Genomic DNA, 15,217 nt, shown 5'->3' on the forward strand with positions numbered 1-15,217 from the left:
TCACTACTCATAATATATATACTAAATTCATCTACTTTCAAAGAGAAGGGCATTCTAACGTGGACCATGAGACCCACTCCAATTTTATCAGAGTATGTTTCATCATACTTTAAGTTTACAAAATATTTTATTAAGTTTTCTCATTTCTAAATCCAATTTCAATTCCAAAGAGCAACGACAAATTTTAATTTGGGAAAATGTATGGGAAGCAACAATTCAAACAGGTCACAAGGAGCTAAGACATGGGTAACAAAGTTTGACACGACCCTCCAACACTACGAGTTAAACGAGTTTGAATTTACCTTAAACGAGTTTGGATCGTAAACGGGTAATTAACCCGTTTACTCAATCATATCATATTTGGGTTAAGGTAGTTCAATCCGTATAACTCATTTATACCTGTTTAACTATACGTGTCATAAATAAATTTATATTTATCTTTTAAAATAATTATCTAAACTTATATCTTATAATTTATTCTTTTGTAAGGTAATGACTATTTAGTAATCTAATAGAATTAAAACATATATTTTTTTAGTATTTATTATTTGATTGAGTATTATTTAATAATTTAAATAATATAATTTTTGTTTTAATAAATAGGTTATTAAACAAGTTATACCTGTAACTCATTTAATAAATAGATCGGATTAGTGTTGAAATTTTTTGATACAAATATTAAATAAATAGTGTTCAAATTAAATTATTTAATAAAATATGCTTAAATTGATAAGGACACATTTATCACCCACAAATACGAAATATCACCCCAGCCAAGACCCTTTGTACTTGTCAGGTTATCATGGAATCCCACCATGATCCTTGACCTTACATCAATAGGCCCCACTTACACACCCTCTAGGGATGCCCAAATCCGTGACCTTTACAAAAAGCAATAAGCTCCTCTCTCTCTCTCTCTCTCTCTCTCTCTCTCTCTCTCTCTCTTACTTTTTTTTTTTTTTTTTAGGTAAAGTCTTACTTTTCCCTCTTATAAATGCATATCTACTCATTTTTCCATTTCTCAATCCCACACCACTTTAATACGCCCTTTCCTTTTCTTCATTTGGAAGCCTACTCTCCAAGATAGAGAGAGAGGGTAATTAAAAAAACAAAAGGCATAGTTAGGAGAGAGAGAGAGAGAGAGAGAGATGAGAACTATTGGGGCAACCTTAGACAGTACTACTATGACAACCCCACCAGAGGCAACATTCTCTCCGCCGGCTACTCTACAACATGACTCGCCATGGCACTCTCCAGTGCCGTACCTCTTCGGAGGTCTCGCCGCAATGATGGGTTTGATAACCTTCGCTCTCTTGATCCTCGCTTGCTCTTACTTGAAGCTTTCCGGCCACTTGGACAGCAACCAAGGTGGCGAGAGAGATTCCGAGGTTGGCGATGACGAACCGGGTGATTCCGAGAAGGCTATGCCGGTCTTCGAAGAGAAGATTGTGGTTATAATGGCTGGAGATGTAAATCCGACGTTCTTGGCCACACCCATGTCCAACAGAGCTTCTTCCTTGGGTGATAACAATGGCTATTCGACAGATAACATGGAGAGAGAAAAAGCTGAAATTTATGTTGAGAAGCAAAAAGAAGAGATGGGTGATCAGACTACAAGAGCAACAATGGAAAATGGAGAGGCTAATTTGGAGACGTCCCAAGAATCCCATGAGAGCTTAGAGCAAAACCACTGATTGAAGTGCAGTTATATATATATATATATATGTGTGTGTGTGTGTGTGTGTGTGTGTGTGTGTGTGAAAGAGAGAAGAAAGTTTTTCCTTATTCTATTCTCTCTCTATTTTTTATTTTATTTGGGTTAGAGGGTTTTCAGGGGGAAATGTAAATTTTGCTGAGATGAAATGGAAGATTTTGAGTTTTCTTTTTTCCTCTCCCTAATAGCAATTTGCTTCATCCACATTCCATTTCATGTCTTTTTTTTTATATTTTATATGAATATGAATTCTAAAGAAATAATGCTTACCTAAATAAAGATTAATGTGTTTTACTATTATTATTATTATTTTAAATTGTGTTACATATCAAAGGTAGGAAAACATTCATGATTCTCAAAACCTTCCTTGAATTTTTTAAATTGAACAAATAAGGACATTTTCTCAATTTAAAGACCAAAATATCTTAATGTACTTCAAGACAAAATAAAAATAAAAACTCTATAAATATTTTGAAATTTTAAATAAAAAAATTAATCAAAATTAACCGTCAACCAATATTAAAGAACAATTTGTACATATTTTTTTATTGTTGATGAGTTAGTATATGCTCATACTCAATGAGTAGTGATGGGAGGCATCTTACCATTAGAAGACTTTGGCTTAGTATAATTAAAGCTTTTCAAATATGCTAATTTAAATTCAGATTTCATTTTAATTGCTCTCAAACCAAAAATGGAATAGAATACTCCCAAAAACCTTATCGATTGAGTTAATTCGGACAGCATAAAGATCAATACCATATGCTAATTTTAATGAGTAGTGATGTTTGGTGCATAATTTTTACTCCTATATGATAGGAGAGCTTCTTACCCTATTGAAGGGGTAAATGTTAAGGGTTAGTTGGTGCCAAAATTCGAACTCATGCGCTCCAAGAATTAACAAGAGGCATCTTATCAGTTAGGTTAGAAGACTTTGGCTTAGTATAATTAAAGCTTTTCAAATATGCTAATTTAAATTCAGATTTCATTTTAATTACTCTCAAACCAAAAATGGAATAGAATACTCCCAAAAACCTTATGGATTTAGTTAATTCGGACAGAATAAAGATTAATACCATATTCATTTCACAACAGAATAGATGGAAGAAAGGGAATAAAATGACAAAAGTATATAGTATTAGGGAATTATATTCTGTAGGATCTAGTCTGTATGACGTGACTGCCGGAATATTACGGGCGACGACGACGACCGGAGAGACGGTGGAGAACGGAGCGGCATTGAAGAGGACACGTGGTGAGGTGAGCTTTCAATTTTCTTGGGATGCAAGTAGGGAGACACCTGTCAGCGTATTTATTGGTGGTGGTGCTTTGTTGAAAGCAACGTGTGAACTCTGGCGGGTTGCCCGTGCTATGCGGCTACGCGACTCCGCGTTCCTCTTAAATGCAGCCGTTTTCTCGTTTTCGAAATACAAAGCAGCTAGCTGGTCATGGTCTGCGAAGGGATTTTGAAAAAAAATTCTAGTTATGGAATTATCATTATTAATTGTGATTATAAATATTAAAGTTGTTCTCTAATATTTTTTATTTATTTATTCTATTTACTGTTGAGTTCTAGTTATTATTTGTGGTGTTTTTTAAAGGAATTACTTGTAAATTCTTTAAAGTTTAATAAACCTCTTGCTTTAAAAAAAATCTCAATCCACACTTGTATACAAATAGAGTTCTTAATAATATACATTAAAAATGCACTTACAAAAATTTTTAATCACTATTATTTTTTTAATTTTATATTTTCGTGTGGAACAGATGGGGGTGGGGGGGTGGGTTAATATACTTCGCATGACTATGTTCTTCCTAATATTCATTACCAGTAACACACCACTATATCTTAGATTTTTTTTTGGGAAAATTACATATAAATGGAGTCAAAGTTCCATATTTACTTAGAGACTGAGTCAAAATTCCATATTTCTCTAAAATGGATTGCTGAGGTGGCACATAGTTTTTTACTATTTAGAAAATTGTGGTGCCTAAAATGCCATTCCCTAACAAAAAAAGTAGTACCTTCAGTGCAAAAAAGTAATACCTTCAGTTCAAAAAAGTAGTACCTTCGGAGAAAAAGTAGTACCTTCGCGGGTGTTTAAAAAACATGGTACCTGGACGCCAAAAAGTAGTACCTTCAGTTCAAAAAAATAGTACCTTCGAAGAAAAAGTAGTACCTTCGCGGAAGGGTATTTTAGGCACCACAATTTCTAAACAGTAAAAAACCATGTGCCACCTCAGCAATCCATTTTAGAGAAATATGGAACTTTGATTCAGCCTCTAAGTAAATATGAAACTTTGACTCCATTTATACGTAATTTTTCCTTATTTTTTCCCTAATGATGAACAAAAATTCGATCAAAATGCTTTTGTTATTTCTCAAAAATAAATAAATAACTACAAAATAAGTTCATATCCAAAACTTTATGCATGAGTATAATTGGGGTGAGAGTCTGTGTGGTCATATTGTGAGCGGATGTAAGGAACTACTAAATTACAAGTACACATTCTCACATTGATTGAAAAGGGAAAATGCCATATATATAAGATTTAGTACATTTCAAATGGTGTGAGGTCTTTTGAGATAAAACTTAGGAACAAAATCGCCTATATATATATATATATATGTAGGATTGATACACTTCAAATGGTATGACCCTTTTAGGATAAAATTTAATAATAAAATTGTGCGGACCTGACCCTTTTTGGTGGAAAAATTTAAGAACAAAACTGTGCAGACTATGGTTCAAAGCGGACAATATTATATCGTGTGCTGGAGCGAGTCTCGGGAACATTGGGCCTCATGGGGTGGATTGTTACAACCTTGTGGACGGGTATGAGTTGATTGATTAAATTAATATCAATCTAAAAAGAAAAAATTTAAATTTTTAAAAAAGAAAGAGCATTCATATCTATATTTATACTACTATTAGGAGTATATAATTGTTGTATTTTGGTTAGCTAAATATAATGAAACATTTATTGATTCATTAACATTCTCAAATAATTACAAAATTTAAATTACATGTATATAAAAATTGCTTACATTTTATTAAAAAATTGGTATGAAAAATGTATATAAAAATTGCTTACATTTTTAATAGTATTATAGATTGGTTTTTCAGTGAAGCTTAATGTTAGAGATCCAAATGGAACGTTAAATGGGTGTAAATGGGTGAGTATGTAACACTATTCAATAGTTTAAGTTTTTGAGTCAACAAACAAGCATCCACCCGTTACAGTTGATATTAAAGGCAGATCGAGTTCTTGATCCGATGTCACGTTAAACACCCAATCCAAAAGTGTCCAGATTATCGTACCGAGTAAGCAGGTGATCCGATCTCAAACGAGTGCGTTATGAATTTAAGTGTGGAAGGATGTTACCCAATAGCGGACTCATCCCCGGCTCTTAAGCGGGAGTTTATTTTGTTGGTTGATTGGGCCTTCAAGAGTCAATCAGGCCATGCAAAACGAATTAGGCTTGGAGGTTTGGGCAAAATACAACTTGCTTATGGGCTGCAAATTTGAACCTCTTTTTAATACTGGTAGATCAGCCCAATAAGGCCCCCTATCTGAGGAGATTTGTACAGACACTCTCTCTCTCTCTCTCTCTCTCTCTCTCCCCCTAGAACTCAAACCGCCGCCTCCTACGCCGTCCTCTCTCTACGCTGGAAAATGCAAACGGTAAGTCTTCCGATTCTGTGAAGCTCGAACCACTCTCTCTTATAAATCACAAAATTTTATTTAGAAAAATGTATAAATAATATATCTATATGTAATATAAATCTATATATGTTGCCAGATTTTTACTCGTATTTCTCACTATTTCTTGGTAATAAATTTGGAGTTTCAGCTCTTAATTGCCTCCGAAGAATCCCATATTATTCTTCGACTCTTGAACTTCAGTGCACAAACCGTAGATTACGTCAAGGACGGTATTGGGCAGATTTTTGCTGAATATTTTTGTTGCAAATCCAACCTTGATTTAGTCAATAAAAGGTATACAACTTTAAACTCTTTGGTTAGATGTTATATCTGTGTGTGTATATATATTGATTTGGCTTCTGCTTCAACTACATTTTAATTTTGTTGGAATTTAAACAATAAAAGAATCACACACATCATATTGTTTTGCTCTGATTTTGTAGTTGTATACATTTCCACTATCTATAAGAACGTATCTCCATTTTGTTGCACATGATACACAAATCATCTATAGATTTGCTCACAGTGCAATGGGTTAGTACCTGGTACAAATAGAAGGAAGGTTTGTAAATTTGGCTTGAACTTTCTTTTGGGGTGTATTTGGAGGAAAGGAGCATTGTGAATATTGTGGAAAATGCGTCGAAAATCATATTTTGGTATGGGGTCAAATAAGGGTCAGGATTCAATTTTTGTTTATTTATTTATTCTTATTTTCCCTTAGTTTGTAATTGTCTTTGTGTTTTCGTATCCTTGATTACATGGTACTTTCCCTTTCAGTTTATAGTTTATTTTAGTCAGAAAATACGCATTGCTACTTCTTCTTCCTCATTTTTTATTTGTTTTGGAAGAATCCTATATGTCCTCATCTTTAATGGTTTGTGCCAGAAACACAATTTTTTATCACTCAGTCACTTGATCTATTTTCTTTATTTTCGTAATTTCTAAACTTTATATTTGGGACTTCTAGGCACGATGGGTTACTGCCTTGTACTCTTGAAGATATCATTGCAGCTGTTGGTAATCAATACCAGCAAAAAACCAAAGATTGGTTTCCACAGAACAAGGGTCATGACGATAAAAGAGATCCACGTGCAGTTTTCAATGTGTTGGATTCAATGCTGAAGGGTAGCTTGGAGCGGTTGAAAACAATGAGGTTAGCTTTTGTCATGTGTAAATTTAAAGAAAAATTATTGCCTATGTTGTTTTGGCTGGTTTGGATGGTAGAGTAGTGCAGCTTTCTTGTAATTTTTTACTGGAGTTGCCGAGTTGTTATGGAAGGATAGCCGTAGCAATCCTTCTTGTTTTGAAATTGAAGTTGAAAAAATGCTACTTTAACTACTTTACGTCTTTCTTGCCTATTTTTTTATTACTTCCCTTTTTAGTTTTTAGTTTCAAATTGCGGCTGAGTCTAAAAGCTCCAATTGATACTTGTAATTTCTCAAATTGGTGAAAGTAGAAATGGAGTGCAACAATAATGGAGTGCAACAATAATCGAGGTTTGAACTTGCATGAGTTTTAGGAAAAGTTCCATCTGAAGTTATTGTTGCTCAAATTAGCTGAAGTGTGATACGAAGATAATTCTTTAGGTTTTGAGTTTGTTCCTTACAGTTTGAGTCCTTTTTTAATTGGAAGTAGTTGAAGTTTTTCTTAAACATCATATTTCGGGGTTTCACCTAATGTTATTAATTTCGGTCTGCCAAGTTGTGCTGCCTTCAATTTAGTCTACCACTACCACTTCTTCTGTAGAATTCTCAATGGTTGGATGAGACTGGATGACTCATATACAGTCTCTTGTCAAATAATAAAGCCCTAGTTTGCATGATCAGCAGTTGAAATGGGAATATGTTTGATCTAATTAACAAAATGATAATGGGAAATCCTGTAGCTTGAATATATGTACAGTTAACAATATCCTCTGTAGCACACAGTAATTTCTCTATTAAACAAAAATATTTGTACAGTTCTCTTTAAAATAAATAAGATGTACCCTAGGAAGCATGACACTTTTAGGGAGATTTTGTATGCATGTCGGATGTGTTAGACACGGATACTTTAGAAAACATGTTCGGCAGAAATTATGCATGTTAATACAAACATAAGAGCAAAATTCTTATATTTGAAGACATGAGTTCCTGGATACCCCAGAACGTGGAACCGATGAATCTTTTGTATGGGGCATGACTTTTTTTTGGCGTGGAAAAAGAATCTAATTGAAAGAGTGTATCATATATAGGTTTATACAAAATCAATAGAATGTTCGACCACATCTAAAAACTAAAGATACACAAAGGCTTTGAAAAAGGAGATCTTTTGAAGGAAAGGAGACTCCTCCTATTGGGACTCTTAAGTTCTGTATTATTACCACCCTTTTTTGTTGGGTTATAGGGAGGAAATTGTAAATCTATGGAGGAAATTGTTGATAATTTGGTCTCTTTGAGTGTTTAGAGGCCCCATTTGGCCTTGTGTTTCTTTTGTGGGATGTGTCCCCCTCTTGGGATCTTTAATACAACCTTACTTATCAATTAAAAAAAAGTGGTTTTGGGGGGGGGGGGGGGGGGGGGGGGGGAGGGGGCATGCATGGTAAAAGTAGTAATGGTTATGGTTGTCTTTATATATACATGTACACATGTATACATACATATGTTATACCCTTCTTTATGTGACATATTTAGTTATCTTATAATGATTCATAAGTTACAAAACTTTCATTGTTGAAGAGTTAGTTTTCATAAAGTAATGTTTATTATGTACAATATTAATATAAAAAATTTATTCATTGTCGTGTTCTTGTTTTGTCCTTTGCCCTAAACTTTTAAAAAAGAATTATTTTATCATTTCAGTGTCATGAGGGCGGGTCCTTGGCGCAACGGTGAGGTTGCTCCATCCGGACCTGGAGGTCACGGGTCCGAAACGGCAAAACAGCTTTACAGAAAAAAGCCAGCTATCGGAATCGAACCGATGACAATCGCATTACAAATGTGATGCTCTAACCTCTGAGCTAAGTGGGCTTACATAACAGAAATTTTACATGGATAGGAATTTAACAAACAATTGGAATCTTAGCAATTAACTATTATTTTCATTCTTAGCTATTCATATTAATATGAATAGAGAAACGAATAGAATTTAGGATTTAAAATCTATATCGAGTATTATAAAACATAACACTTAATATAGCAATATATAATTTCGATTTATTTATCACAATTACAATTCTATGCATGTAGAGGTAAGGCTGTGTACATATAGCCCTCCCCAATCCTCGTAGTGGCAGGAGCCTTGTGCGATTGGCTAGCCCTATTTCCGTTTCATGTCCTATCTATGTCCCTCCTTTTCTCAAGATGTACGCAAATTGTTGAATTTATCATATCTTGGTGATTAATGTCCTTGAATTTTTCAGGGAAAGCATGTCATGGTTACATGTAGGCCTTAGTGACTGCAATGTGGAAGCTGATTACATTCAACATGTAGCCACTATTAGGACATTGTGCTTAGAAGGTAAGTTGGGAGCTGCCCTGTGGCTTCGGAGCAAAATGATGCAGAAATGTGTTATTCCTGACGTGCTTACGCATAATTACCTTGTAAATGGACTTTGCAAATCTGGTGATTTGGAGAAGGCAAATTGGATTGTTAGAGAAATGTTATACTGGGGCCCCTCTCCCAATTGTGCTACCTACAACACTTTAATGAAGGGTTATTGCCTTGTTGATAAGGTGGATAAAGCTTTCAGTATTTTCTCTACCATGACTAATTCTGACATCATGCCAAATAGAGTTAGTTGTAACATTCTTGTACATGCACTTTGCAAGAAAGGTCTACCAGATGATGCGAGGAAGATTCTTGCAGAAATATTAGATGAAAATTGTGACAGTGATACCTCAAAATTAATCACCTCAACTATACTTATGGATGGTTATTTTAAGAATGGAGACATGGTTCAGGCACTCAATCTCTGGAATGAGATGTCTCAAAGGGGTACTCAAATAGATGTTGTTGCTTATAATGTTATTATCCATGGATTTTGTTTAAGTGGAAATATGATCCTTGCATATAAATACTTGTGTGAAATGTTTAAAAGTGGCTTGCATCCCGATGTTTTCACTTACAATACTCTTATAAGTGGGCTTTGTAAAGAAGGAAAGACTGATGAGGCTTGCTATATCCATGGTGTTATGTCAAGAATGGGTGTTGCTCCAGATCATATATCATACAAATTGATCATTCAAGGCCTGTGTATTCAAGGAGATGTAGTTAAAGCTAATGAGTTTCTTCATTGTATGTTAGAAAATTCAATTGTACCTGAGCCTCTCATTTGGAATGTCATAATTGATGGCTACGGTAGACGCGGATATGTACAAAATTCTTTCACAATTAGAGACCAGATGGTGGCATTTGGTTTTTTCCCGGATACATTTACTTATAATGCGTTAATTCACGCGCAAATAAGAGGAGGAAACATAATTGAGGCTCATTCTCTAAAGAAAGAGATGCTCTTAAATGGTATTTCCCCTGATTTGGTTACTTATAATCTGTTGGTAGGTGCTACTTGTAATTTTGAACACATTCAGCCTGCACTCCGATTACATGATGAAATGCTGAGGAGTGGTTGTCATCCGGACATAATAACTTACACCGAACTAATTAAAGGTTATTGTGTGAGAGGTAAAATAAAGGAGGCAGAAGAACTTCTTGTCAAGATGCAGAGGTCTGGTTTACCAGTTGATCATGTACCATTCCAAATACTTATGAAAAAATACTGCAAGATGGGAGAGCTTGACAAGGCATTTGACCTTTATCAAAAATGGTTAAGAAGGGACAAATGAATATCCCTTCATTACCAAACTTTTTTAATGCATAGACACTGAGGATATGCTATTTCTGGAAAGCATGGCTCCATTATGGCACGTGAGTTCATTCTTTTATCTACGTGGCTCTCTCAGTTCAGGTTTGGTTAGGCTCATTATTTTAGCTGGTCACTTGGAAAACAAGGTCATCTTTTGTTTGAAGAAAGGTCACTTATAACACCTTGTTTCACTGAGATTTGGATGGCGACACAAGATGCCTCTTATTAATCAATGGCTGAATCAGTTCTCGAGCTTGCTGCACATGACCTGAATTTCTCAGACTTATGGTGGTGGCAGCTTTCTGCCTGTTGTAGCTGTTGTCTTCATTTGATCCTTCAGCAGGCATGTGACTAAACTGGTGTTTATTCAACCTTCTCATGATAATTGATATTTGTTTAATTTGTTCTGTACCATTTTAGATAATTTTTCCCTCTATTAATGATCAATATATACTATCTTACTGGTGTATGAGTATTATTGGGTTGAGAATAATTTGATTAAATTTAAGGAGATTAATTCAATTTTTTTTTTTTTTTTTTAACTCAATCTCGTGAAACACTAACTCTCAATAGAAAATAGGATGCAGGAGCTACTACAAATTTTCTGTAATAAAATTTTATTATTCAGCTTTTTGTATGATAGTCAGCTTGTAATCTATTTATTTAACTTTTAGCTTGAATTTTAATTATGGTGCTATATTTATGTTGAATCAAAAGCTATTGAGATCATAAAGGATAGTTGTTTTGAATTATATAGCATAGTTATTGGTTATAATATGGTTAATTTGTTTCGGAGAAGCAAATTGATCTATGTATCATTGCCAGAATTATTCTGGCTATCTATGCTTGTGCATTTTACTAGTTCAAATCTTGGAAAGAAAACTTTGATTGAAATTATGTGTAACCAATGTCTAGCTTGAATTATTAAAAATGTGTAGAAGATGCGCAATTGAGTTGTATTATGTTTTTTTTTTGGAATTTAGAGTTGTATTATGTTGTGAAACATAATATAAGGATCCAAGGTATTAACATGGTTGTTAAGATCTTGACCTGGATCTTACAATCCTACAATTTTATGATCGAAAACTACTGAATCGATCCTGATCCGACAAAAAATTCCATGTAGGTTGAATTCTTGTGTAACCGCATAGGATCACTGGAATCATGGGATCCCAATTTGACTCCTGATTCTATTGAGCCCACTATAAAGCCATAGAATGCTACTCTTTTCTTCTTTTTGATAATTTATGTTCCAAGATCCAAAAATATTATGAAACAAAAAAATATTTCTTTTTTGCATTTGTTAACTAACCCCTAATGCTAATCATATAAGATGTAAATGTATTTTTTGCGTTTGTATATTATGTCATGTATTTTTTGCGTTTGTATATTATGAATCAATCCCGATCCAACAAAAAATATTTATTTTTTGCATTTGTAAACTAACCCCTAATGCTAATATTATATAAGATGTACATGTATGTAGGTGTTTCCCTTGTGTCCATGTAGTTGTTCCCATTTGTTACTCTCATTTTAGCCGAGTTCTCTTATCCTAAGACTTAGTGATTAGGTAAGTCCGACACTTGATGTGTCCATACTTGAAATCAATACCCTAGCTCAAGCAACATAGCCTGGGTCATTGCAGTCTTCATTATAATCTTACCCAAAAAAAAAAAAAAAAAGAAAGAAGAGAAATTAGTCTGCGTCATTGACTGAAAAGCTTCTCACATGTCTTGTAAGGCTGCTCCAATTTTTTTATTCATTACATACTTAGTCTTCCAAGTAGTTGTCATTGCTTGGTGTAATGGTGAAACATGAAGAGTTTGACTTGAAAGACTGACGACGTGGTTCGAGTGTGAGAGAAGTCTTTTTGTCCAAAAATAATGTCAAATTATTAAGCCTATAGCTTGCCTTTCCAGAAACACACGTGTTCAGGACCGAGGCTTTTCATACTCTGTTCTATAGAACTGAGCAGAGGTCACAATAACATACCTTTCCCAAGTGAGTGGTGCCATATTTTCGTTTTCTTTTCTTCATCCCCACCCTCTCCCCTTCTTTCTTTCTTTTTATTTTATAAATCTCAGTCTTCCACGTCTTTGTTGTTCTTACTGATGTAAGATCATGTAATTATGTTGGAACTTGGATTGTTAATCCTATTCCTTGTCTTTTGTTCACTATATTCTTAAGTTTTCAGTTTTCCTCGTCTGCCATTAAGTTGAAGAATACTCTAAATTGTCCACTGACTTCATTCTTCTTATTTTTTGCAAGACTGCAGAATGATGCAATCATTTGATGGAGGCTGAGTGCTGGATGGCATTTAAGTTCTTAAACAGGTTCATGCTATTGGTGTCGTGGCTTTTCATATGGCATCTTCCTTACAAGTAAGTCACATTTTTGTCTTGGACTTCCATCCTTAGTCCTTCAAGTTGACGATTCCTTCTGAGGTCTATATCTTGATTGTAGTGTGAAACTTGTCAGTTGGGCAAAACCATAGAATCTAGTTTGTTTCTAGATTAATCACTTAGCATCTTATGATTTGGTATGTACTGATGTATGAGTATGTTAGGATTTGCTTATTGTGTGATTTTTCTGGAGGATTATGCAATGATGACTTGGTTTGTCTAATTTACAATTCTTTCATAAAGAAGTTGACAACAACTTAGTGAGTTTGATCATACCATTCGTATATTGAAATCTGATAGTGTTATCCTCTAGAAAAATCAGCAAGAATGGCATATGCAGGATGTTCCCAAAGAATTTTGGTGTGATGCTACTGTCACCATGGACGGAACCAGAAAATTATGTTGGAGGAGGGGGGGGGCGCAAATTTTTAGTAATTTCAGGGGGGACAATAGTAATATTTTATGGGTATATAATTGAAAAAAAACAAATTAACAAGGGTGTATTACTTAAAAAAAAAATTCGGGGGGGGGGGGGGGGGGGGGAGAATTTGCCCCCCTCATATACATGAAGGTCCCGTGCTTGACTGTTACTGCATGCTTTCTTATCTATCACTGACTTCATCTATTTGTAACAGTCAAATCTCTTATGCCATTTGTTTCATAAGGTCCCGCTATTGCGAGGTTTGGGGAGAGTTAGATGTATGCAACATCGTAGCCTTAGCTCTGCATGTGGAGAGACTGTTCCCGTTTTGAACCCATGACGTCCAGGTCACAGTGGAGCAATCTTCCTGTTGCTCTAAGGCCTCCCTCATTTGTTTTCTATTCTATAGGTTTTAAGTTGTCACATTATTGGTTATGTTTGATTTCCTAGGTCATACTCTTAGTATTGAGAAGTTTTTCTCTTGATACTTGTTTTGGGTAATTCTCGAACCCAAAAGTGAAAATCTTGAAATTCTTACTATCGCGATTATGCTATCCTTATAGTATGAAATCAAGTCACCTATTTGACTTTATACTTATAGTTGACGAGGCGCACAGTTGAAAATCTTGAAATTCTTGCTAGCCTGCGATTATAAATTTATGCTAGATTTAAGTTAAAAGAGTAGAAAAATTCAAACAATTGGAAAACTTACCGATCAGAGTATTGGATGGCTTTAATTCAAAATTTAGGCTTAAATCTTGTCTTTGTGAGCTTTGAAGGGCAACTCTAGCCTTTTGGCAATCTTTGGAGGGATAAGAGGCAATCTTTTGGCAATCGTTGGTCCTTTGCTTGGTGTGTGGGAGGGGATTTCAATGTTGTTCGCTCACCTTTTGAGAGGTCAACGGGGGGTAGGTGGACGTCAGATATGGAGTCCTTTTCGGAGTTTATTGATGAGTTTAGGCCGGTGGATTTGCCTTTGGAAGGAGGGTCGTTTACTTGGTCTAGTGGCCGCTCTCCCCTTACCCTCTCTCGGCTCGACAGATTTCTTGTGTCGGGGGAGTAGGAGGAGAGGTTTTCTGATGTTGTGTAGGCTACTTTGGCTCGTCCTATCTTTGATGTGGGGATGTTCCTCTCGCTCTCGCTTTTCCTTAGCTTTTCAGGATTGCTTCGGATAAGCAAGCCTTCGTGATCAACTGTTATCATTTTGATAGTGGGAGACTGGTTTGGGATATTCGATTTAGGCGATTGTTTCAGGACTGGGAGATTGAGGAGGCCATTCGTTTCTTGGAGTTGCTGTATCGCTAGAGGATTGTGGTTGAGGAGTTTGATTGTTGGATTTGGGCTGCCAACTCTCAGGGGCGTTTTGAGGTGAGGTCTTTTTTTTCCAGGTGTCTCTTGGATGATCCTAGAGTTCGCTTTCCAAGGAAGTCTGTTTGGCGCTCAAAGGCTCCTCTCAAGGTGGCTTTTTTTGCGTGGACCTCTGTTTTGGGAAGGATCTTAACCCAGGATAACTTGAGAAGGAGAAACCAGGTGGTGGTCAATCGTTGCTATATGTGCTTTCGAGATGAGGAAACAGTGGATCACCTTCTCATTCTTTGCACCATGGCTAGAGATTGTTGGGATTTGATGATTGGCTTGTTTGGGATCCTCTGGGTTATGTCGGGAACCGTTAGAGGGTTTATTGAGGCTTGGAGAGGTTGCCATGTGGGGCCGGGGCCCACATTCAGGATGCTTGGAGGGCTACACTTCTCTGTGTGTGGTGGTGTTTATGGCTTGAGAGGAATAGGAGATATTTTGATGGAATGGAGATGTCGATTTCTACGCTTAAGTTCTCTATTCTTTCCACTCTTTTTTGTTGGGTTTCAGGGAGAGATCATAAATGTTTAAAGGAGATTGTCGATTGTTTGGCCTTTCTGAAGGCTTAGAGGCCCCTTGTGGTCTTGTGTATTTCTCTTGGGTTCTGCTCCCCTTCTGAGCGCTTTTATATAAAATTTTATTTATCAAAAAAAAAAAAAAAAAAAAAGATTGAATAAATGGCAAAAAAGAAGGGAAAAACGGGATTTTTATATCAAAGGTCTTGATTTTCCATTATTAGGGCACTAGTGGCCATGATGGCATAATTACGATTT

General features: G+C 35.5%; 2 protein-coding genes across 2 annotated transcripts; both read left to right on the plus strand.

Annotated features, from left to right (window-relative positions):
• The first annotated feature begins 1,003 nt into the window (after nt 1–1,003).
• LOC132283470 (protein GLUTAMINE DUMPER 3-like) lies at nt 1,004–1,899 on the plus strand. Its single transcript, XM_059785416.1, has one exon. It carries the CDS (start codon nt 1,149–1,151, stop codon nt 1,692–1,694), a length of 546 nt encoding a protein of 181 aa, XP_059641399.1. The 5' UTR covers nt 1,004–1,148; the 3' UTR covers nt 1,695–1,899.
• A 3,423-nt stretch (nt 1,900–5,322) lies between these two features.
• Nucleotides 5,323–10,603, plus strand: LOC132282432 (pentatricopeptide repeat-containing protein At5g24830). The gene is made up of 4 exons (XM_059784106.1): nt 5,323–5,401; nt 5,571–5,716; nt 6,390–6,575; nt 8,823–10,603. Exons 1-4 carry the CDS (start codon nt 5,393–5,395, stop codon nt 10,243–10,245), a joined length of 1,764 nt encoding a protein of 587 aa, XP_059640089.1. The 5' UTR covers nt 5,323–5,392; the 3' UTR covers nt 10,246–10,603.
• The last annotated feature ends 4,614 nt before the right edge of the window (nt 10,604–15,217 follow it).

Source organism: Cornus florida, unplaced genomic scaffold, assembly GCF_030987335.1.
Source record: "Cornus florida cultivar Cherokee Brave unplaced genomic scaffold, ASM3098733v1 CherokeeBrave_3.0.0_Hap2_Chr11, whole genome shotgun sequence".
Classification (NCBI taxonomy): Eukaryota; Viridiplantae; Streptophyta; class Magnoliopsida; order Cornales; family Cornaceae; genus Cornus; species Cornus florida.

Bases quoted from the DNA above. Each gene is read 5' to 3' on its own strand.
- LOC132283470 (XM_059785416.1), top strand. From the start codon at position 1,149: ATGAGAACTATTGGGGCAACCTTAGACAGTACTACTATGACAACCCCA.
- LOC132282432 (XM_059784106.1), top strand. The intron at 5,717-6,389 runs GTATACAACTTT...TGGGACTTCTAG, and splicing joins CTTGATTTAGTCAATAAAAG to GCACGATGGGTTACTGCCTT. The intron at 6,576-8,822 runs GTTAGCTTTTGT...TGAATTTTTCAG, and splicing joins GAGCGGTTGAAAACAATGAG to GGAAAGCATGTCATGGTTAC.